Source organism: Diorhabda sublineata, chromosome 3 (genome assembly GCF_026230105.1).
Source record: "Diorhabda sublineata isolate icDioSubl1.1 chromosome 3, icDioSubl1.1, whole genome shotgun sequence".
In the NCBI taxonomy this organism is placed as follows: Eukaryota; Metazoa; Arthropoda; class Insecta; order Coleoptera; family Chrysomelidae; genus Diorhabda; species Diorhabda sublineata.
This window is the reverse complement of record NC_079476.1, coordinates 6,664,949-6,689,063: the sequence shown is the minus strand read 5'-3', so window position 1 is coordinate 6,689,063 and position 24,115 is coordinate 6,664,949. Positions and strand designations below refer to the sequence as shown.

General features: G+C 31.3%; 2 protein-coding genes across 9 annotated transcripts in view; one reads left to right on the top strand and one right to left on the bottom strand.

Moving 5' to 3' along the window:
* LOC130441901 (serine/threonine-protein kinase ULK2) overlaps positions 1–10,551 on the bottom strand; it is a 119,502-nt gene extending 108,951 nt beyond the window's left edge. For 5 of the 8 annotated variants that reach the window (XM_056775751.1, XM_056775753.1, XM_056775755.1 and 2 more), the window contains exons 1-3: positions 10,048–10,299; positions 9,896–9,988; positions 7,782–7,865 (exon numbers count right to left, since the gene is read on the bottom strand). In XM_056775751.1, the coding sequence (XP_056631729.1) occupies positions 7,782–7,865; positions 9,896–9,988; positions 10,048–10,137 (267 nt within the window). In that variant the 5' untranslated portion in view covers positions 10,138–10,299. Of the gene's footprint in view, positions 1–7,781; positions 7,866–9,895; positions 9,989–10,047; positions 10,300–10,471 lie in introns of those variants that run through there. The other 3 variants (XM_056775754.1, XM_056775757.1, XM_056775752.1) reach the window with 2 other exon arrangements.
* A 142-nt stretch (positions 10,552–10,693) lies between these two features.
* Positions 10,694–23,662, top strand: LOC130441905 (derlin-2). Its single transcript, XM_056775764.1, has 5 exons — positions 10,694–10,923; positions 13,111–13,344; positions 14,157–14,279; positions 14,824–14,987; positions 16,265–23,662. The coding sequence occupies exons 1-5, from the start codon at positions 10,831–10,833 to the stop codon at positions 16,410–16,412; spliced, it is 762 nt and encodes a 253-aa protein (XP_056631742.1). The 5' UTR covers positions 10,694–10,830; the 3' UTR covers positions 16,413–23,662.
* The last annotated feature ends 453 nt before the right edge of the window (positions 23,663–24,115 follow it).

The window sequence follows — 24,115 nt, the reverse complement described above, 5'->3', positions numbered from 1 at the left end:
CGCTACTGGAGGGAGGCGATGTCAAAAATCGGAAAAATTTGTGGAAGCCATTGAAAAGAAGTGTCCTGCAGTTAGTTTCACCATTATACTAGATGAAGCTATTAAAGAAATGAGCGCTGAAATCGATAGAGAAGTAACTAAAATGAAAAATTTTGTTGGCACCCTCAAAGTCCATCAAGTCACTGGAAAATTCTTTAATCCAACGGAAATAGACATAGGATGAAAAATTTAAGCTGTGTTTGCGACAATGACTGTTGTATGCACTTTAATTCCAGAAAAATAATTTATGAAGACAAGCCAAAACTTAATGTAGAAGATGTGTACACTGATTCAGAATCTGAGACTGAGGCTGGACCTAGTTCTGCTATAGTACAAGCATTCAAAACTGAAGATTATATTGTTGTGAAATTGCTTGGCAAAATAAATATGGAATATAGATATTCGAGCATAATTGACAAAATTGATGAAGAAGATGGCGAAATCCGGGTTACATTCTTGAAGCTCTGTGACAATGAAGACCATATATTTAGATACTATGATGATGATGAGGCAGACATTACAATGGACCAAGTGGTACAGAATCCCAATATAGTTTTAAAAGGCAATATAATGTTTTACAAGTTTGATTCACCAGTAGATGTTTCCGAGAAAAAATAAGACTGTAAATACTGCTTTTATACCTATTTATGCTAGAAATAACTAATTATTTTGCAAGACTGATTCTGTAGTGTTAGTTTCAAAGTACTGAAAGCCCTTTCAATATATGTAATTTTAATTAATAATAAGTAAATATTAAGATTACAGTGCTAAGTACAATATTACATAAAGATAGTTGTTCCTTAATTGTTTTTTATTCAGTTACTTAATTCTTAAGCTCTAAAGTTTATAATAATGAAAAAACATTTAATTTCGATACTAAAATTATATTTTTTTATTTAAGTTCACACTCCCCTGACTTTAACAACAGTCTCCTGTATAGATTTTTCAGAAAATGCTCAATATTTTCTAAAGTAATAGGAATATTTGTAGTTCATCTGACCTATATTAATAAATAAACGCCCAAATAACATTCCCTTATGGGTATGCGTATTAACAGAATCCAAATAATTTAAATTTATTTCTAAAACTCGACCTGCTGTATCTCAAATGCTTTAGTCTACATTAATCGGTGAACATCACTTGATATAAGTCGACTGTCTTACGAGAGAAACTCCAGCATTAGCTTAGCACGTATGTAGGGGTGAATGTATAAAATGGGCTTTAAACACCGTTCAAGTCGCCAGAATGGAATCTTCCCAGCCTTTCTTCAAAGAGGACAGGAAGAAATTACGCCTTAGTAGAAGCAGTCTAGAGCTGGGGTACAAACCAGAGCCATGAAGAAGGGTTAAAGCAAGGAATGAAGGACACCATATATCCCACGTCCTTCAGACCAATCAGCCTCACATAGGTTTTACTTAAAACGACGGAGAAAGCTGTCGACAACTACATTAGAACATAGATTCTGAAGTGGCAATCATCTTTATCAATTTGCATATCAAATAATAACTTCTACGGAGACTGCACTGGTACAATTGACAACTGGAATTCAGAATGCTCTCACGAACAAAGAAGACGTAATATGTGCCTTCTTTGACATAGAAGGCACTTTTGACAATACTACACACGAGGCTGTCAAAAAAGCAGTAGATGTGAGAGGAGTAGATAGGACAACCTCCAGATGATGGCACAACTACTATCTACTAGAATAACAGAAAAGAAGGTAGGACAAGACACCATTTCCATTACTACTAACAGGGAATGACCAAAAGGGGGAGATGCGTGCCCAATTATGTGGAGCTTAGTAGTAGACGAGCTCCTATGGGGGTGACTGAGATCGGCATATCCTATGCCGGTAACATAGTTCAAAGAGGACTCAAACACACAAGAAGGTGGTGTCGATCAGTGGAACTAGATGTCAATTCAAATAAGACCTACCTAATTACCTTCACTAGGAAGAAAAAGCTGAACCTCAAGCCCATCAAGCTAGAAAGGAAAATAAAGGGGAAACATCTGGGACTTACACTAGATACTAAACTTCTCTGGAATAAAGATGAAACGGAGATAACCACTAAAGCCACAAAAGCACTGATGATGTGATCCTTCTGTGAATGTACACGGCAATTGTCTGTCGAAGATACAAAGACTGACTTGCATATGCGCAACTAGTGCCAGGAAATCATGCTCAACAGCTGCGCTAAAAATGATTCTAAATTTCTCACCTCTCCATATAGTACTGGAAAGCGTGGCGGAAAAAAATAACTCAAAATGTTCACAGAATCTCCAAAGAAAAATCTCACTCAGAAAAACCGAAAAATCTTACAAATGTGTTTAAATCTGGGTCATACCTCAGGATGAAATACAGAAAAAGTTTAGCTTGAGGAAAAATTTCCTACTATCAAATAGAAGACGAAGATCTCTGGCAACTACAGCCAGTCCACATTCTGAACTTTATAAGAAGACATGGGATTAACATATCAGCTGTAAACAATGGGTTCTCCAGAATGAATAAATTTGGGTTATACCTCAAGATGAAATACTGAAAAAGTTTAGCTTGGGGAAAAATTCCCTTTAAAACTAAGCTGTAAAAGTAAATGGGATCAAAACATCCATATATACAAATGAACAGAAATGTCATCAAATGGTACCCAGATGGCTCCGTAACAGCAGACAGAACTGGAGTAGGAGTGTACGGGTCTACTCTGAAAGCCTAGGCAAAACACCAAGCATTTTGTAAGCAGAAATTTATGCAATTGAAAAATGTGTCCAGTTCATCCTGTCAGATAGTGAAACAGCCATTAGAGCTTTAAGTTCTAAAATTTTAAGAGCCCAACTAGTTTTGGAATACCTAGACCTAGATAATGTGGCGTGTAGATTTTGTTGAACAAAGGACAAAACCTCTGCCCGCATTCTCTTGACGTGTAAGACTCTATAGAGCTCCAGAGCACTACACCTGGATTCGTATTAAAGATTAGATGAAGATCTCTGGAAGCTACAGCTAATACAAGTTCCGAGCTTTCTAAGAGGGGATTAACAGATCAACTGTAAACATTGGGTTCTCCAGAATCGCAGCAAGAAAGAGGGGTGCAATAGATTCTATGGGTTGTGATGTATATGATCCACCAATATACATATATGAGGGGTTCAGAATTGAGTGGATCAAGTTCAATTTGGTACTATTTCAAGTTAATCCGCTTTAAAGGTATATTAAACAATGTTTATTCCAGTAGATGAGCGAATCAAGTCGCACTTCACGCATTAAAGCAGCCAGAGTTGGTTTTCATTTGGTTTCTGAAAAATTTGCTTATTCGTTTCAGAGGTGAAATGGATCAAGTCCATAAAATTTATTGTTGTGTGTGTGAACATACCGATGAACCTGTTAATTTTTAAAATGCAAAACATTTTCAGTCATAAAATGGTTCAAGTCCAAAAAATTTTAAATAAAAGTTTTTAGAAATTACCCCAGTTGTATTTGAGGTTATTTTAGTTTACATCTGTAAAATATAAAGTATAATAAAGTATTTCGTTCATTTTTCATCTTGGAGTTGTGTTTTAATTATTAAACCTAAAAAACTTTGACCTACATTTTCTCTATAATTAGCTTGGTGGACTTGATCCACTCCACCTCTGAGTCCCTCATATACAAGTCAACTTATTTGACGCTCCATTCTTACCTTCTATCGAAAAACCCGTCGTTCTCCTTCAACATTTATTGTTTACTCTCAATATTTTTACTAAATGGTTAGATTCACTCATATTCATTTCACTATGACTGCTGTGGTTTTTACAGGAGAATTTAACTTCAATTGTTGTGCTTTGTTGCGATGAAAATGTCATCTCGTGTTAAAAAAATAATATTTCTAACTCAAAAATCCAATACAAATAACACAAAAAGTGTAGATTGTAACGAACCTTGTACTCCAACTGAAAAAAGAACAATATAACGAAGATAACCCAAGTGTGGTAAATGAGCGCCAAAGTCCAACTGAGTCAAGGGACCATATATTGGCAGAGTTGCCAGATAGTGAAAGTGAAAATGATCACGAAGATTTTTTAATAATGAGCAGTGTTATAAAGATGATCGCCTCTATAAGTTTTGAAAGTATTGAATAGAAATTTTCAAATTGCATTAACTCCAAGACGAATTTTCGTAGTCTATGAAAGTATAGTACCTTATCAAAGGAGGCTACAAATAAAACAATATCTTCCCAATAAAACTCACCAATATGGAATTAAATTTTATAAATTTTGTACAGTGAATGGATATACTAACCACATAATCGTTTATTGTGGTAAAAATACGTCTACTGACGCAGGATCTTTTTCCAGAGTGAACAGATAGTGTACGATCTACTTGATAGTGTTAAGTTCAAACATGGCTACTAGTTTATCTTTAACCAGATCACTGTTAAAAAACCAAATTTATTTTGGCACTCTGCGGTCCAACGGAAGAGGCAATTCCCAAATAACTACATAAAAAAATTAAAAATAGAGAAATTTGTGGTACTCAGAACACCAAACGGACCTTTCTAATGTTAAGTACTGATCCAACTCATATAACCACTTTTAAACCAACAGGAAAGTTAAACTGGCAAGGGGAGCCTATAGTTAAACCAAAAGCAATAATTGATTACAATAAAGCAAAAAAAGGAGTGGATTTTGGCGAACAGGTGGGTCCTAATCATTGGATTATCTATAACAAAGTTACTTCCTCCTTAAAATTGTCTTTAATAGAATTTAGACGAAGATTGACACTGAGTTACTTGATATTCTAATAGTTCACGAAGAAACCACGACTACCAAAAGAGTTCTACATACCTTTGTTAAACCGTCTGGACCAAAAAAGAAAAAGATACTATTATTAATTAAGTGAAATAAATTACAGCAAGAATGCAAGTAACAAGTTATGGGCAATGGATGTCCTGCACAACCAGGAATGTGTTTAACTTGTTTTAATAGCATTCATAAAAAAAAGTTAGTATTTCTGGAGCTAAATTATTTCTTTCTAACAATATACTTAGTTTTATTATGTAAATTTTTTTATTTCAAAATAGCATTCATACTAATAAAGCATCATGAAGTCCTCCACAATGTTTGATGTTTTTTTCTAAATCTATAAAACATAGTAAGCTACCTGACACTAAAAATTCTTTAACACGACAACTGATCACAGAACGGATGATAACAGTAAGTTCTTACATGTTTTTAGTTTTAATAATTGATCTTAAACCTTCTATAATTTATATCATAGAACTACAAAAATTGAAAAGTTAATTACGTCTTTACCAGGCCCCTGAAGACCGGTATTGCATCATGTCCATGTCAAACCACCAGTCCCAGGGGACCGGTAACGCAGAGTTGCAGGGCTTATATATTTCAGAAACGTAGTCAACCTGTTAAATGAAGGTATTTATTGCTTCTAACTAACACATAATCAACTTTACAGACAAAAATTATATTCCAATTTAAAATATACCTCATCTAACATTAATATATTAACATTTTACAATTCTTTATAGAGACCTATTGCATTGATACTAATAATTACAAAGCTTTTTCAAACTAGACTCAACAAAAAATTGATTTTATATTTCAATATGCTTCCATTCGAAATTCATAAACATCTATTAATGATTAAAATAATATAAAGATAAATTAATTTGTTTTTTAAAAATTCTTAATTCCTCATGTCAGGTATAGGACAGGTACCAGCTGATTTTTCGTGGAATTTTGATAATCAAGGTCGATTTTCTTGAAACTTAGTATTAAGGTAGCATTTGTAACCTCCTTCAAAATATACACTATGCCGAAGGGTGCTTTTGCCTTCGGATAAAAATTTGTTTTATCAAAATAATCTCGTAGGTCGATAGATTGACTAATTGTCAGCAACTTTTACTCCACAATTTTTTTTCTAAAGGTCTTTTAGAGTTATTAATGATTGAAATTGCTCATTTTTCATTGAAAAAAAACGCATATTTTTTACCGTTTTTCATTAGCTTAAAAAGTTTCGATTTTATCAGCAAAATATTTCAGAACATGAATATAGCTAATAAAATAGCAAAGAGATTCGTTTTTTATGGACCTCTGTAAATTCAATAATAACTTATTTATTGCTGGTTGAAGGATGACTATTTTTGGAAAAGCGCGAAATTGAGAACCTTTAACCTCAAATAACTCTTTTTCGAATCACATAAAAAAAACCTTTAAAATGAGCACTGTCAAAAGTCTTTTGCATAAGAGTTGACTGATTTATAACAAAATAAGGTTTGTTCTTTTTTTGGAAAATAATTATACCCTCGCCATTGCCACCCTAATTGAAATTAACCGTAATCCACTTGCAATTAACTTTATTTATGTATTATTGATATGATCCATGTGAATTGACCAGTTTTGAATGCTTATTTTTGAAAGAATAATTGATTAAATTGAACACTGCATTTCCGTAATCTTGAAAAAAAAAATGAATTTTTTCTTAAATAAACCAAAAGCTATGTTATGAGAAAATGTTAATTATAGGGTTTTTCTTGCCTAAAAATTTTGAGCTTTTTTAAACCTATGTATCATCAAAATTGAGGAAGATAAATTAGTTCAAAGTTTGCATTCTCATACCAAATGTGGCTTATGCAATCCCTTTGAGCTGAACCCTTTTTGAAACTGGGAGTTGAGAAGTTTTAATTGGTATGACGTTGAAGTACTTGAAATCCCCTCCAAAATGCTTCTTTAAAAAATTTTCTAGCTTGAAAATTGAGCGAGTTATTGGCGAAAAACCTGATTTTTTTTTCAAAATTTCAGGGAAAAAAATTGTTTTTTATATTATTTAAAAAAATTATTGATTTTAAAAATTATTTCAATTTTTTTATTATTTCTGTAAACAAATGCAATTTTGAAATTTTTGCTCATTGAAGGTGGGTTGGATAAGCAAAACTTTTTTTTTGCAATAATGAAATATGAAAAGCCCAGTTCGGCATAGGGAAGATTTCATAGAAAAGGGTAAGTAAAGCTGGAATTAAAATTTTAATGAAAATCGAGATTATAAGTATCTTTAGAAAAAGCATTCAATATTACTACCCTCAGAGGATAGTTTTGGAGGAGTTCCATGAGTCCAATTAATCATAAACTTGTTTGAGAATATTAACAGATCTACGGATATTTCATTTAAACTGTATTTTACTCAAATACATGCTAAAATCGGAAATTTTTCAATTTTTCACGATAAGGAGTAATTTTCACCCCTAAAAAAATAAAAAGCACCTTTCGGCATAAGGTAGATTTTGATAAGGGGGTAAATAGAGCTTATATCCAAATTTTCATAAAAATTTTAACGTTTTTTACTGCTGGTTCTTGGCCTAGTATACCGGTCAAAGTCTCTTTTCTTCATACCTAGCAGATAGATCTCAGTATATGTATGTATTTTGATGTCTTAAACTTTCATATATTCCTCAATCTCGGGTACCATAAGGCCAATTTTTGAGTCTGTTCTTTTGGGTTTTGTATATTCCTGTTTATCTTATTGAATTTAATGATTTATCTTACATTTTATTTATGTTGTGACTTAGAACATATTAAATTGTATTAAAGTGATAAATATATAAATGACTGGCTATGCCAAAAGATATTTCCTGATTTTATTACTTATAAGAAATGATTTCAAGATAATTCGATAGAACAATAAATCTAGCTTCACTAATGATCTTAATAAGAGTACAAATTCATTAATATATGAAAATAAATGAATTTTTACTTACTTCCATAACCAAGAAGACATAATTAGCAGATTCCTTGCAGTCTAGCAATGCAACAACATTTTCATGATGAAGTTTAGTCAATTCCTACAAAGAAATAAAAAAATAATCAAATATTCTTTCAACATTATACAATATGTTTTAGTAAAAACAATTTTCTGTAATAACTATAGGGGTATAGGGTTATTGTTGTTGGCACCCTGATAGTGATTAGAACCCTTCATAAAGGCGCTATATTAGTGTGACACTTTCAATAAATCTTTCGATAGTTTACACCTTCAAGAATATCCTGTTCAAGTAGTATCTTGAATAGTTTTTGAAGAGCAGCATTTTAAAGAGCGACATCTCACAGGTATAAACCGCTCAATCTGCCTATGGGCGTTTCAGCTTAGATAGTGCCACATACAAAGTCATATTGGATTTAAATCCATACAATGATATATGTGTAGAAAAATTAGAATGCTACTTGCACATAAAAAAAGAATGGGAATGCGATGATGTAATATAAAAAAACAAAACCAAAGGATTAGGAGGAAGGAGTACAAAACGAATACGAAGAAGCTGACTCATCAAGTTATCAATAAACTACATAAATATTATGGTTTAGCAATTACCAGGCATCAAGATAATTTTGATGAAATGTATAAAGAAATTTGGGCTACAATTATTGATTGCATTGTATCCCAATTCGACGAGAATACTTCAACCTGCCGATGTTTCTACATTCCAGCAATTAATAAATTTATGGAAGGGAAGGGTACTTACTTGGCAAAGAAAAAAATCATACCACCACTTTAATCATTTTAGTAAGAGCTCTATCAAATATGGAAAAATCAGTGATAATCAATGGATTTCTTGCATGTGCAATTGTTCCTTGAGATATCAAAGCTCTATACTACTCAAAGGGCAAAGATTATACTGTATCAACAAAAGAAGACTCAGGTGAAGCTAAGAAGACATTTACATCAACTAATGTTGTTACACTCAAGGATTTTAAAGAAATTGTGAGACCAGAGAGGCTTGTTCTCTTTGAGCAAATTAGTAATTTTAATAAAGTATCTGCAAATAAAATTAGTTTGGGTACAAATGTTAATGATCAAAATCAAGAGAAAGCTGAAGACACAAAAGATGAACAAAGAAGAAAAAATTATGGAAACTATGGCTGCAAGTAGAACAAAACTGATAATTATAAACTATGTACACTGATTTGATACCCCTGAAAGAACAGGGGTAAACAGAACAGAAAAGTAAAATCCAAGGAACTGTCTCTTGTAATTACATCCAAGGGCTGGCAAAATAAGAAATAAAATAAAAGAAATATAGTTGAATGAAAGTATTCAAAGAATATGAAAGCCAAAAAGCAGTAATGTTTACAGGACATAATTGATATTGAAAGCAATAGAAATAAAAAAAAGCCAGTTGTAAATATTATTTCCAATACTCAAACGCCCTTATATAAAGTAGATTTTGTTAAGTAATGACAGTTCATGTGAAGCTGAAAATGAGGAGATTTATGCTATATATGTTCATTTATATCTTCTACTAACTTTTCGATTGAAATGTTATGTACATTCCTGTACATTTCATCCCCATTGTATTAGAAAGTATAATATGTCGTTCATCATAAAAAGCTATATATTTTTTCCTGTATTAAAAACACTAAACATGTTGTGTTTTTTAATAGTACTGTAGATTATGGGTAAATATTTTTAGAATATTTCCTAGGATTTATTTTCTTACATGTGGTATTTTCTTACATATGAGAAGATATTCTATTTATTACATTCTATTCACTGTTAGAAATTTACATTTTATTTTGGTGTGCCAATAACTAAGGTACTAAGTGTTAACGACTTCTTAAGTAGTGCCAATGACTGTTAATTTAGTAAGATTATTTTTAATACTGCATATTTAGCTTTAGTAACATTTTAGAGTAATTTTTCTTGTGATTTCTAATCTAACAAAGTGCAACATTGGAGACTTGAAATAATATTTTGTTTTTAACTAAGTATATTATTTGTGTAGAACAAAACGTATATGTTCTCAAAGTGCCAATCACTATGCAGTTTACCCTATGTACTCTTATCAAATGATGTCAATAAATTATTGTTACATACCTTTAAAATTTTAATTTCCTTTCCTAGTAAATTTTGTGACTTTGCCAAGTTTTTCTTCACTATGCTCTTGATAGCAACGGTAGAACTCGGGTTCTAAAATAAAGCAAATAATGGTTTATTTTTATTATGATTTTCCTTAACAAACCACTGACCTCTCGAAGCCTCCCTTTAAAAACAACAGCAAATGCACCATGACCTATTATATCTTTGCTGTTATATTCATAATCTCCAACAACCTCCATACTTGCACTAATTTCTGGAGATGTTTTGTATAAATAAATAAAAAATGTATCTAAAACACGCACCACTGCTTTACTATTACACCATTTTACTTATATTCTACATTTTAGATGAATTCTTTATAACTGTATTAATTGTAAAAGTTATTTGCAAAGTCTAAATTATTTTAATTACGACTAATTTGTTAAAAATAGACGTATTTCTGTTTTACATCAATTGTCTCCATTGTTGAGAAATCGACTAATGCAGTAAACATAGACAAATAGAAATGGATAGAGAAAATGTCACAGTAATTTGGTGAGCAATAAAAATCTAGAAAATTTTACTCAGTAATACCTATGACAGTTGTATCAAATATATTGTCAAATTTATCACCACTTTAATTCATATATTTTTACTGTACTTTTTGTCTTTATTTTGTATGCTAAAGAATAAAAAAAAGACGAATCTCGAGCATGAAATAGAAGTGAGTTAAATAAAGACTTAGCGTGATGTAAAACGAGATATCCTATAAATGGAGGACTAAACTATGTTGATAAAATATCAACAATTACTGATGAAGTGAACAAATAAACAATTGTCAGAATTGTCAAATGTAAGATAAGTAAATATTCTGATGTGGCCAAAAAAATACTCTAGAATAATTCTTTACAATTAGTTCCTCTATAATGTCCTGATACAAAATAATTATTAGAATGGCGTACCAAACTTTAAGGAATGAATATATGAATATGCCCCCGGTTACGAGGGCATATACAACCGCTTGCGTTATCACAACTTTAGCTGTGGTAAGTTTAGTTGATTATTATATCTTTATTTTTCTCATTTGACAATTCTTGAAAAAAGTTACGAAAATATTTATTTAACATAGAGACAATTTTTATGTATTTTTGATATTTGGAATTTTTCATATGGATTGATTAACAATAATATATGTTCTTGATAATTTGATAAAGGCCAAAGTTAAAGGAAACGTCAAAATCCATTTTTGTAAAAAGTTTTTTATCAAGACACTTCAAAAAACAAGAACATTTCATACTGTGTTTAAATATAACAAAATGTAAATAAACGAAAAATAAGTTTTTGATTTTATATTTTAATGAATAAGTAATTCTTTGATTTTTACTTCTAACATGCTATTTGGCTTGTTAGGGTTTTCTTCAAATATTTTAATATTCTGAAAGTTGACTTAATGTGGCACAGTAGTCACTTCTGATTTATTTATTCTAATGTTTAAGCTTTTTGAAGAAATTAATTTGTTATCAACCTCCCATTCCATTTGAAGAAATCAATATAACTTCAATTTTGTTGCTTAAATAATACAACTAAAGTATAAAATCAAGTAAGGTCTGTGAAATTTGTGCTGATATTATTCTTTATCATCCCTGTTCTACAGTTGCCAGGTTTGAGTTTGACCATTATAAAAAACCTAAATGGTGCACCACAACATACTCACCAAATTCAACTCCAATAACTTGGAATTCAGTTGCAGGCTGCAACCAACCCAGCTTTCCATGGATAAGTCCCAGTTCTTATCTTTATCATATATAAATCTGAGTTGACTTTAATTTATAACTGATTTTGCTCATTTTGCATTCTCGAATATGTAGTTAATACGAATTTTATTATTTTTTAATAAATTTATTATTTGTGTAACCTTTTTAATTGTTTTCAGCAATAAATATTAATTTCGAGAATCTTTTCCGGAAATAGTTTGTTTAGTTTTTATTAATTTAATTCATTCACCTTTCCTTTCATTCACTTTTAACTTTGTTTCTTAAAAAGCTGGTGGCATCCAATTTACTTAATATCAATTGACTCCCTTCAGCCGTGGAAGTATGGTTACAAATTAGCGCCCAGTTAAATGTATTGTTTGCTGATTATTTGGGTGGTGTGTTTGATCAATATTAAACATTTATTTTTGTATTAATTCAATGTCTTTAGTGTTATCAACTTATTTCCGTATTATTTCAACATTTTCATTTCCATGATACTGAAAAGCAGTATAAAGTACAAAATTTGCTTTGTTGTTAGGTATAGCAAGAACTCGACCCTAAGAATAAATTAATCAGAAGTGACCATTGTACAACAATATGTGAACTAAGGAATATTCAAAATATTTGAAGAAAAATTAAACAAGAGGAGTGGCATGATGTCACTAAAGTTAGCAAGCAGAGAGGGAAAATAATAAGCATAAAATTAATTGCTAACTAAGTACAATATTACAAAATTTTTCTATGTGCAAGTTTCTGATAAATTGGCTGTTGTGTTAACTTTAGAATGAAGAAAAGCAACACAAGTTGAATATGCAAAATCAATAGATAATGAAAGTAGAATGCTTCCATTATTAAATGCACTATTGTTCAATGGTAGAAAAAAAAATTTCTTGCATTCTTCTTCTCTCTCTTCTTTCGTAGAGTAAAAAACTTCACAAAAAGATGAATTTTTTCCGAGTTTTCTCAGAACACAATAATTATTGGAAAATTACAGGTAGCTGTGTTCTTGCTAGGTCCTAATTAGCATTAGTAGAGCACTTAAATATTTAGGTCCTAACGAGGCCACAAGAGTCTATGATTATATAGGTCTGCTGAGAAAACTCGGAAAAATTCATATATTCTGCAGCATTCAATAAGCATTAGTGGAGCACTTAATTATTTTTACTCTCAAAATACAAGTGTGAAAGTCGAAAATTTCATATGAGAATAGTAATAATATTTTTGATAAAAATTTTTTTCTTTCATCCAATAACGGGACATTCAGTTAGAATTTATTTGTGGAAGCATTCTACTTCCTTTATCCATTGATTTTGAACATTAAACTTGCAATAGTCAATTTCTTAGAAACTTGCATAGCTGAAAATTTCATAATGTGGCACTTAATTTTAAGCTTACTGTTTTTTGGGTGGTTTGCTAAATTTAGTGACATAATGGCATCTTACATACTCAATAATAATATATGCATGTTTTATTTTTTAGCAACTGGAGCTAGCATCCCCATTCCAGTTATACTTTAATCCAATTTTGATTGTAAAACAGGGTCAAATATGGAGACTTGTAACTACATTTCTTTTCTTTGGCACATTTGGATTCAACTTTTTTTTCAACATGATTTTTACATACAGATATTGCAGGATGCTAGAGGAAGGGTCATTTAGGAACAGGACAGCTGACTTTGTATTAATGTTTTTGTTTGGAGCAGTGTGTATGATTGTATCCTTTTTCACAGTAGAATTTAAATCTGAAAGTTTATGATTGAAATTTAATCCTAGAATACTACTTTCATTTTATGTTAATACTATTGTGTTGTAAATTTGATGACTTTTATATATATATATATATATATATATATATATATATATATATATATATATATATATATATATATATTTTCTTTCGTCTTTGAGAGTAGAGATAATTAATAATTAATTATTTTGGTCTGCGTGGACCTCACACCATTCTTTACGTTTCCTATGTAAAATTACTTCCCGAATTCAAAGAATTAAAATTTGACTAAATTTCCCCAATTCACCCTTTGGTTTATAGGGGCACCTCCTACTTATTTTTCATATATTTCAACTTCTAGCCATTAAGCATCTAAAAGCAGTTAATAAAATTTATAGCAAAGTGTATGTTACTGTATAAAAGTATATAGAAACTACAATATAAACAAATTTGATGAGTAATTTACAACAAGTTTAAACTTGCATTGCTTTTCTCAACTATATTGTTTTTATCATTAGATCTATAATAACAAGTGTCAATTATTTTCAGTTTACCTTTATTCTCTGAAGACGATAACTCAGTTATCCAAACACGCGTCACACAGTGTAATTGTGAGTGTTGGTGTAGTATGAAGATTGTGTTCAGTATGATTATCACAAACAGTTTTAGAAATTGCAACTCAAACGAGTGATGACAAATTAGCCGAAGAAAATCTCTCTTCGTAAAATTTATTATAATGTAGTATTCTAGAGTTAAACTGATTCTATAGTAACAAAAGCCTTTTCCTTAACTGAAGTTAGGGATTTGCTTTTTTTGTTAATTTAATATTCTTAGGACAAGCATTTACAATCATGTTAGTGTATGTTTGGTCCAGACGAAACCCCTATGTAGGATTGAACTTTTTTGGCCTTTTAAATTTCCAGGTAAGTGGTAATTCATTAATAAGTAAAGTTGAATATCTGTTATGTCTCAAATGAATCTTTTAACTCTGTAGCTTGTCATTTTTCTAATTATTATTATAAAAAGTATTTTTTTCTATTATTTATTTTTCAAAAATGTACCATATACATTTGAGAAGGCTCTACTTCTGCTTTTTATCTTCCATTTTTCTGTTTTCCCTTGATTTATCTTATCCTAGCATAATTGTAATCATATGGAGATAATCCAAAATAAATCAGCACTGAATTTTATAATTTTTCAAATTTCATTATTCGCAATTAATTCTTTAATTCTAAAATATTCATACTAAATACACTGTTTACACCACCACTCACAATTATACTATATGACGCGTTTTGATAACTGAGTTATGGTCTTCAGAGACTGAAAGTAAACTGTGTAATTGTGAGTGTTAACATAGTGGTGGTGTAAACAGTGTATTCAGTATGAATATGATCAAAGGTTTCAGAAATTCCAACTTACTTATCCAAAATATTAGTTTAATATATTACTTTTTTATTTTTTCAGGCACCATACTTACCCTGGATCCTTCTAGCATTTTCTGTACTTTTGGGTAATGCCGTTTATGTAGATTTAATGGGTATCGCAGTGGGACACATTTATTATTTCTTAGAAGATGTTTTTCCACAACAAAGAGGTGGTGTTAAAATTTTAAAGACACCAAATTTCATGTGAGTACATTAGATTCTTTTTAGCCGAAGATGATTATCATTAGTGACCATATGGGACCTACAGGTGTGTGGGGCTGTACTGCACTTGTACAACCCACTAAAACCCTCCTTTTTTAAACTAAAATTATTTGAGCTTCTCATCCTGGACCAGCGTTAGCATTCCACAGAATTGCTGCTTATCACTTGAATTGCGATTGCTCTGTTCATTCATTGCTCTGGGATTTCTTTAGCTGTTGCTACACGTGATAAGAAGTATTATCTAATACTCATACGCATTTTTTTGGGATATGAATTTTTCTTTCAACCACTTGACAAAATTTATATTGTTTGCTTTTAAGCATTTATTTTTGCCATCATCCCTTTGCTTGCGGTACTGTATGTGAACTGTGAATGTAAAATTTATCAGTATATGTAATTGGCCGTCCCTCTTTTTTGTATTTTGTCAACTTTCTTGGATATTTAATTCTTTTCACTTTTATATCGTATTTTCCTGTCATCTTTAGTTTTCTTTTATTGAAGCCCATTCTTTTAACTGTCATGTTATAATGAAATAAATATTAAATTTTCTTATACTAACTAGTATCTATTATAAGCAGAAGGAATTTACAAACTTTAAGTCCTTGTAATAATAATAATAATGATTGGTTATGTGACTAATGACATATCAACACATATGCACGGAACCGATTACATCTATTTATATAACATTAACCAATCTCTAAAACAAATCTATTTAGCCAGATTCCAGTTTCATTTTATACTGAATTAAATATTCTTTTCTTGGTAGGCCTTCTGTTATATATCGCTGTGTGTGTGTAGTTACTGTTGCTGAAATAAATTAATCCACTTCCTACAAAAAATTTTTTTGCTAAACTCCATAAAATTAAATTGACTGCACTAACAATAACTAATTATAATAAATACCTAGTATAACTGGAAAATAAGAAAAAATTGACTGAAATTAAACGAAAATCACCGCAATATTAAAATATTTTTGAGTCGGAAGAATCCAAATGACCCAGAACGCGATTTAAATTACAGTGTCTAAAATTGTTAAGATACGCAGTAGGATCTTATTCAAACGTAAAATTGTGTTCTGCGTCAGTGTGACTCGTAGCTCTTTTCATTCATTGCCATAAAAATTCATTTACTTATTTTTTAACACACCTCGTATCAAACTAGATACCCAAAAATTAAAAAAAATTAACAAGAAAAATCTAATCTAAAGAATTATTGGTTACATATACATTTACTTATTTATATTTCTTTGTCTGTAGGAGAACATTGTTTGATGCTCTTCCAGATGATTCAGATTACCAAAGATTACCAGAAGAAAATCCAGGTGGTTTTCAATGGGGAGGGCAGAATCAAAATCAAAACCAAGATAGGGGAGCTGGAGATAACGAAGAACAGAATGTTCGATAAAAAATGGCCAGTAGGTGGTAACTAGAGACAATATCACTGTGTTAAAATTAACTATCACTAGTTTTGGTTTAGTTTATTGTATATAATTTATAATTTCAAAATGTGTTTTTATAACAAAAAGGCACTTAAAAGAAACAAATAAATCTATCGTTCTGGTATTAAATTAATTTTGACCTAATGGAATATTGTCATCACTCTAGAGCCGTGATTCTCAAAGTGGTCCAGGTGGTCCTCGACTCGACGGGGTTCTACGTTGGACGTGACAATAAATGGGGATTCACAATCGTAAGCAGGTGTTCATGAAAATTTATTTGGTTTCAATAGTGAAGAACTAAAATACAGACTTGACTTCTACCAATATGGGCAGAAAATATTTCAAGAAGCTCAGCGACTGTTACTTGTGAAAATTTGCATATTCCATATTCAGTATAACGTTTCGAGACCCGTTGCCGCGCCGGCCGTCGTCCCGTCCGCAACACTTGTTCAAACTTTCATTTTAATACGACTTGTGGTGTGTACGCTTGTAATCTTGTATGAACTTATTTGATTCATCACTCATATAATTACGAATGTAAATGATAAACGTTACTCATTTGTTACTGGACAATGAATGGAATTTGTTTCCAGATTTTCGTAAAGAAAAGTAAAGTTGATCGATATTAGTGATTTCCAGTGTCGGAAAAGTAAATATCTACCTGCCCATTCTCGAGCTTAGCACTAATAAGGAGCTGAAAGTTTACTTAAAAAAGGGTATAAAAAATTTTGGCTGCAGGTAGAAATACCTGAAAATATTCTGGACTGTGGGGAATTGTGTAAAAGTTTATTATCGTGTTTCCCTCGACATGTCTTGTCGAAAAAAGTTTTAGTGCCATTACAAACTTATTACGGCTAGAGGTCAGTAATCACCTTAGAACAGAGTAGTAGTCGGTCATTTTGGATAACCATTTTATGACTCACTGTTTGCTTGGTCGCTATTGAAAAATTGGTTTTTATATTATATTTTGCCACTCTTATTACTTATTTTTTACTTTATAATAGTATTTTCTAAAGTTAAGTTGGGTTTTTAGTTATTTTATACTCGTAGATACTCTCAATGATATAAAGATAGTTTTCCTACGACCACTTATGAAAATGATAGATTACACACTCATTTTTACCTAAGAAAAGAGCTTATTTCACACATGTACTAAAAAATAACAAAACGTACATGTATTGAAATGCTTCTTTTTCTTATAGTCTTGAACGATAGAGGGAATACGCGAGTACAGTATGAATCTGGCTGGGTGGCGAAAGGCAAAAGGACAAATTGAAGAAGACTGAAGAAGTAGACGATATGATTTTTTGAGGTTATATTAGTGTTTAAAATAAAAATTGAAAGTTTGTTGTGATTTCTGTTCAAATACATACTAGTGTCTGCAAGATAAGTTAAAATTAAGTGTTATTACTATTACTGGGTAATGTATAAAGTAGTTGAATGAAAATCTATTCTCCTTAGTGAAGGAAAACATTCTTCAACAGAACAATATACGGGCCACACCTTTAGGGGTTCTTCTGCAACAAATTTGGTAGATACAGCTGCATTAAAACCCTACGGAGGGTGGAAATCCTCTATCGTGGCTGAGCAGTACATAGATATTTCTGCAAATAATAGAATAATGACAGCTAATAAAATAATGAATGTCATTAGCAACACAAGCACATTAAAGAAAGAAATTGCAAATAGAAACATGAACAAAATGCTGAACAATATACTGACACTGCACAACCCAAAAACAATGCAGTTTGTGTACTTTTATAACGTCCGAGGAAAAAAAGTAAAACAAAATCATTAATAATTATTTAGTTCTTGTTAGGTATATGATATAGTTACAAAAAATATATTGTTCTATTGGTTCATTTTCTGTTCTTTAATTATAAAATATTTCATAATCATTCTTTTTGTTTTTGTCATCTTTATTATTACAAAATAAAAAATATTTTGTAGGATTTTTTCACTTTTCAACACATATGTTGAAATACTTTGAAACACATGTGTGATATTGTTTTAATTGACTTTCATATTTAAAAAATGAGTTTTTTTGAAGAATTTTTTATGTGGTTGTAGGAAAAATCACTGTACTTTTTTTCGCCCCACCATGATTATGTCAGAAATAAATTTGAAAACTGTTTGCCTCACCGTAAGTCTATCTAAGTGGTAGTGTTCAGTTAATGCATTTTCAGGATTTACATTAGAAGCTTTGGATTTTTTTAAATTAAAGTTCAAGTATCTTCTAAACATTTATTTGCAGTTTAGTTATGGACAAGATGGCAATTAAGCACCTTAAATACAATGGCTACACATACATTGGATATGTGAAGACAGTGTTTATCACTTCACCTCCCGAATAGAAAGATTGTAAATAAATACGAAAAACGTTACAGTATTAAAAGGATTTAATACACGCCAAAATGCGGGAACATGGTGCTGGAGATCTATTCATTTTCGAGTCCGTTTGCCTAATTCATAAGCGCTATTCCAATTCCAGCAAGATCGTTGCACGGCTATCCACTTAGGATCGCGGAGCACGACATTTACATTTCCAAATGTAAAGACCAGGAGAACAGAAACAGTGAAATTCCTCTTCCAACTTCTTTCTAACTAATACAGAACATAACAACAGCTCTGCTATAAAATGCTAAAGATGAATGTACAACCAACTTTAACATGTACTTGCTCCAAATTTGAATTCTAGTAATTTGTACCTGTTACTAGAAATCATTATTAGATTGAAAACTTACCTGCTGGCAGACTCCTTTTCCAGGCAAAAAACCACAGCGGACCCTTATCAGTCAATCAAACGTACAGTAGATTCATTTATTTGGAGAGAAAATTAATTGTGCTGGATAGAAGAAATCAGAGATTGTTTCAAATCATTTGACATGCCAATTATGAGTCTATGGACAGTATTGTTTGATAATAGCTACCATATGGTTTTATGAGGGTTTCCACTATAGTATGAGCTTTACATATCTTTGCCACCTGATAACTTATCAAGAAAAAAGTTTTTATTAATTATTTTTTTTTGAGTTTACATGCAGTGTTGAGAAGCACCTTATTCAGTGCTCTTCCTCTTTGGTGTGAAGATTCGGGCGATTAACCTCAAAATGATGACTCAATTTAACTGGAACTATCGAACTGTTCGGAAGGACTCGCCGATTTTTACCCTCCTCTGTTTCGTAAAACCCATTTTTAAGTAACATTCGTTACACTTATGCTTTTTAGTAATTCCACTTCATGTGACTGCTCTTCATTTGGTCATTCTCCATCAACAGGGAACTTTCGTTGCTGTGAAAGTGATGAAGAAGCTGCTAGCTTCTTCAATGATCCCGACTTCAGCCACCTATCGAGGGCGGAAGTAATAAACTGGGCAAAAGCAAATGGGTGCAATCATGAAGGAATATTTAATGATGCCTAGAAAAAAATCCGGCGTACACAAAGCGAGAACATACGAGATAGTAAGCATTCTGATTAGTCGGCCTCCAGAGTTTTACAGAAAATCGAGCAAGGAGGCCACATCCACCGGCACTAATCCGTAGACGCAGTTCAAAGTGACAACGGATCTCCTAGAAAGAGTGGGCGGATCCCTAACGTACATACTATTGTCGAGGCAAAACTGTACAAACTAAATAAATTTCAAATCAAATTATATGTAATTAGCTTGGAAAGTTGAATAAAAGTCAAACATCAATAACAACTAATTTATTAACCAAAACATTGTTGTCAAGTTGCAAATAAACAAGTGTTTTTGGGTACATTATAATTAGACTCTTCTATTTAAAGAAAATGTACGCACAATTGTTTAAAAAATTAAATTCGAATGGGATTTTTAGCACAACCACAAAATTTTTCAGTTTCAATACAAGTTTACATCTAATTAGATAACAGTAAGTTTTACTTTAATGTTTTCCATTGAAAACTTACATAATATTTCGATTGTCAAATAAAAGACGCGTTTACAAGAACATTAACGTTTAAATTAACGAATTCACTTAATTACGATGAGATTAAAAATAAATACGACGATGGTAACACACAAGATATGACTAGGTAATTTTGATCCCATACATAAACCAAATTACAATCCCTATTGAAATGAAATCATATTATTAATAAGAAATTGAGCAATAATTTTTGCTGCGTATGTCAAAACGTGCAATAAATTTGCTAGAACACAACAAATGTTTTATTTTTATATCATGTCTTACGCGGGGTTCCCATAAGTAGTTCGCAAGAGTACTATTGGAGCAGGCCTGGACTGGTTAAGTAGCTGGCCCGAGGGCGCCCCGAATAGTCTTTCTTCAATTGTTGATGAAAAATTCATAATCAGTGAACTCAGTGTAAATTCATTAATTTAATTACTATTTTTAAAGAAATCTTCAATGGAAATTTAGACAGCAAATCTCCATTCCACAGCTAGAAATCTTATAAGTAACGATCCAATTTTTTAACTTGTCTCACTAGATTTGTTTTGGGTCCCTTCCCTTATTTCAGAGTACTTGCAAAGTAAAACCATTGAGTATGTTTCAGCTTGGAGCTTAGTACACAGCTCCAGCAAGTTAAGGACAAAAGAAAAGACAAGCATTTTGAAGTTTCGTAGGCAAATAGAAAAACCTATACAAATGCAGTTAATCTTAAGCTAAACGCAAATGGCATTGCTGTCGAATTACATTTGGACTGATGCCCAGTGAAAATCAAAATATGAAGCTGATTCTAGTTCAACATCACAAAATTTTGATATTTTTGACTATGCAAGGATGAGTTTTGAAGAAAGATTTTGCGCAAACATAAACGTTTTACAAGATAGCTTTTGTTTGGACTCCCAAAAGTTTGACTTTTCATCATAATCAAAAACGGATGTTCATTTAGTTTATAGAGCTTTATAACAAGTTTAAAAGAATCTTTCACTTAATTTAGTGTTTTATTCCTGAAAAATAAAAAAAATTTTCATATGTATAAGTTTAATTCTGCTTATTTTATCTAAATTCTGACTAATATGGGCATATTACTTTTTCAAATGGAATTTATAACTTATTTCACAAACGTGACCAAGTAGCCCCAAAACTGGGTTAACTTGGGCACCCAATCAATAATTTTTTTTTCATATACTAATTGAGGCGTGGCATTGCAAAACTCACTATATCCCGGTAACGGTGGATTTTGAATCTGCATGCATGCTCCTTCAAAAACTACAATGTGTGTGATATTATTTGTTTGTAATTTAAGTTTATAAAGAGATTTGAAACATAATAAATTTATTGTTTTATTTTATTTAAATAATTGTTCTTTTACGAATCTTTTGGTATTTTTAAAGCAATAATTATATTATACTTTGACACTTACAGAGGGGGCCCGAGAAGATCTCTGCACAAGGACCCAATTTGTAGTTACTGTAAACAGTTTTACTCCCATAGAGACAAAATCCAGTAGGATACTTTTATTTTGAAATATATTCAATATTTTCCTATAAAACTATCCCGCCCTGTAAATAAAAACGTTCCATCAAAAACGGTGAGTACCCAGTACTTTGTTAGAAAAGTTGGAACTCAATAATTCCTGATTCGTGTTTGTCAAAATCTAAGAAATTTCACCACTTCGAATCAAACTCCTCTCAAAAAAATTTTTACTGTCTAGAACTTTACCGGTAGAGTGGAGAGAAGGACCTAGATTAAAAGAGGTCCAAGAAAAAGAGCAGCAGTTAAGGCTCATCTTGAAAAACTAAGTTGTGTTGAAAGTCATTACTTTCGTGGTAAATTGATCCAAAGACATTATGTCTCAGGTGACTTAAATCTGCTCAAGCTTTGTTGTATGAACAATAATCAGCAGCTTGATGAACTGAAAGCCAAGAGAACGTTTTTCAGTAATATTTTTGAGCAGGATTACAACATAGGGTTCGGTTCACCAATATCTAATGCATGTTCCAAATGCATTGAGCTCAAAGGGAAAGTAAAGAGGGAACCAGATGTTCAAGAAACTAATAAGTTGGTTATCGAACATGCTGTTCACAAAGTGAGGTACAAAGATTTTCATAAGAAGCTAAAAAACGAACAAAGCGACCTATTTATTATGTCGTTTGATTGTCAAAAAATTTGGTTTGACCAATGTGCATATTACAGCAGACAATTGTATATTTACAATTTCACCATTGTGACGAGATCTTCCAAAGGCCCCATGACACCGGACAAGATATTTTGCTATACTTGGATAGAACATGAACACAGAAAAAGTTTAAACGAGCACTCTTTTTCACCATCCGATAGAGTATTTGCATTAATAAAGAAAAAACTCAGACGTCTCCTGATTATTATTCAACCTTCCGAATACCATTCAATTTTTTCTGAATATTGCAATGTATTCTAAATGGGAGAAGAAGTTGAAATGTACAACTGGAGAAGTTTCAAGAGGCCTGCTAGTTGGCATTTCTAATTTAACGAAGCAAAACGCTTTTTATTCAAAAAATCTTTTCGAAATAATATATCGACAGCTGGAGAGCCTTTCTTCAACTCAGTTATAGGCCAATGTAAGTTTGTATTCAAGAAGTATAACTCTGAAATTCAATGTCTTATCAGAATCGCTATTTAGATGTGATGGATAAGTTTGGATAAAAGCAATTACTTATTTGTTGCTGATTAACACAGTTTTTCATGAATTCTGAAAATTTTCCAAAAATGGATAGAGTGAGTTTTGCAATGCCACGCATCAATTATATATTTACTTCGTTTTTTGTGTCAGACGATGCTCTTTAGTCATGTCGGTATAATGAATTTTTTTTAAGGATATTCTGCGAACCACTTTTGATTTATTCAAAAAAATGTCTCGAAAAGGTGCTTATGGAACTTAACTTGTATAGGCGAGGAGTAAGAACTCTCTCTCTAAAAATATAATTACCAATTTGTGTGAACCGGCCGTTGAAAAAAGAAGTAAAATTGTTTTATTTTCAATACTTCTCCACGTGTGTATAAAAATAATATTAAATTTGAATATGACCAAAATTACACCATGATCACAAACAATCACAAAACAAAAACTGAATGAGAGATAATATATTTTCATCCAACGAAAAAATTCACTATGGAATTGAAAGTGTTGTCAAATCAGATTCATCACCGGAAAAAAAGGATAGTGGAATGGCATGGCAAAAGAATTTTTTAAGCTCAAGTTTTTGATTTTGATTTCTTGAGACCTAAAATCATCATATATATATATATATATATATATATATATATATATATATATATATATATATATATATATATATATATATATATATATATATATATATATATATATATATATATATATATATATATATATATATATATATACTGGCGAGCAAAAAATTCGGGTCACTTCGGAAATTGCGAATAATTTTAGCGTCAATATTGATATTGATAAGGATTAGTAAGCGTTAAAGCAAATTTTCTCCAAGACTTGACAGCTGTCATTTGATGTATTAGAGTACGACTTTGATAAAAAATGTGCCTTTGCACATTGAACATTCACATTTCCCTTGCCTGTTTTCCATTTTACTGTGGATTCTTTGTGTAACACCTAACGATTGCAAAAGTGTAGTGATTTAATAGAGCCATAATGCCCATAAGATCCGATTGTTGTGGCAAAAATTGTTACGCTGTTACAAGATGGTCGGGGACAACGTGAAACTGCA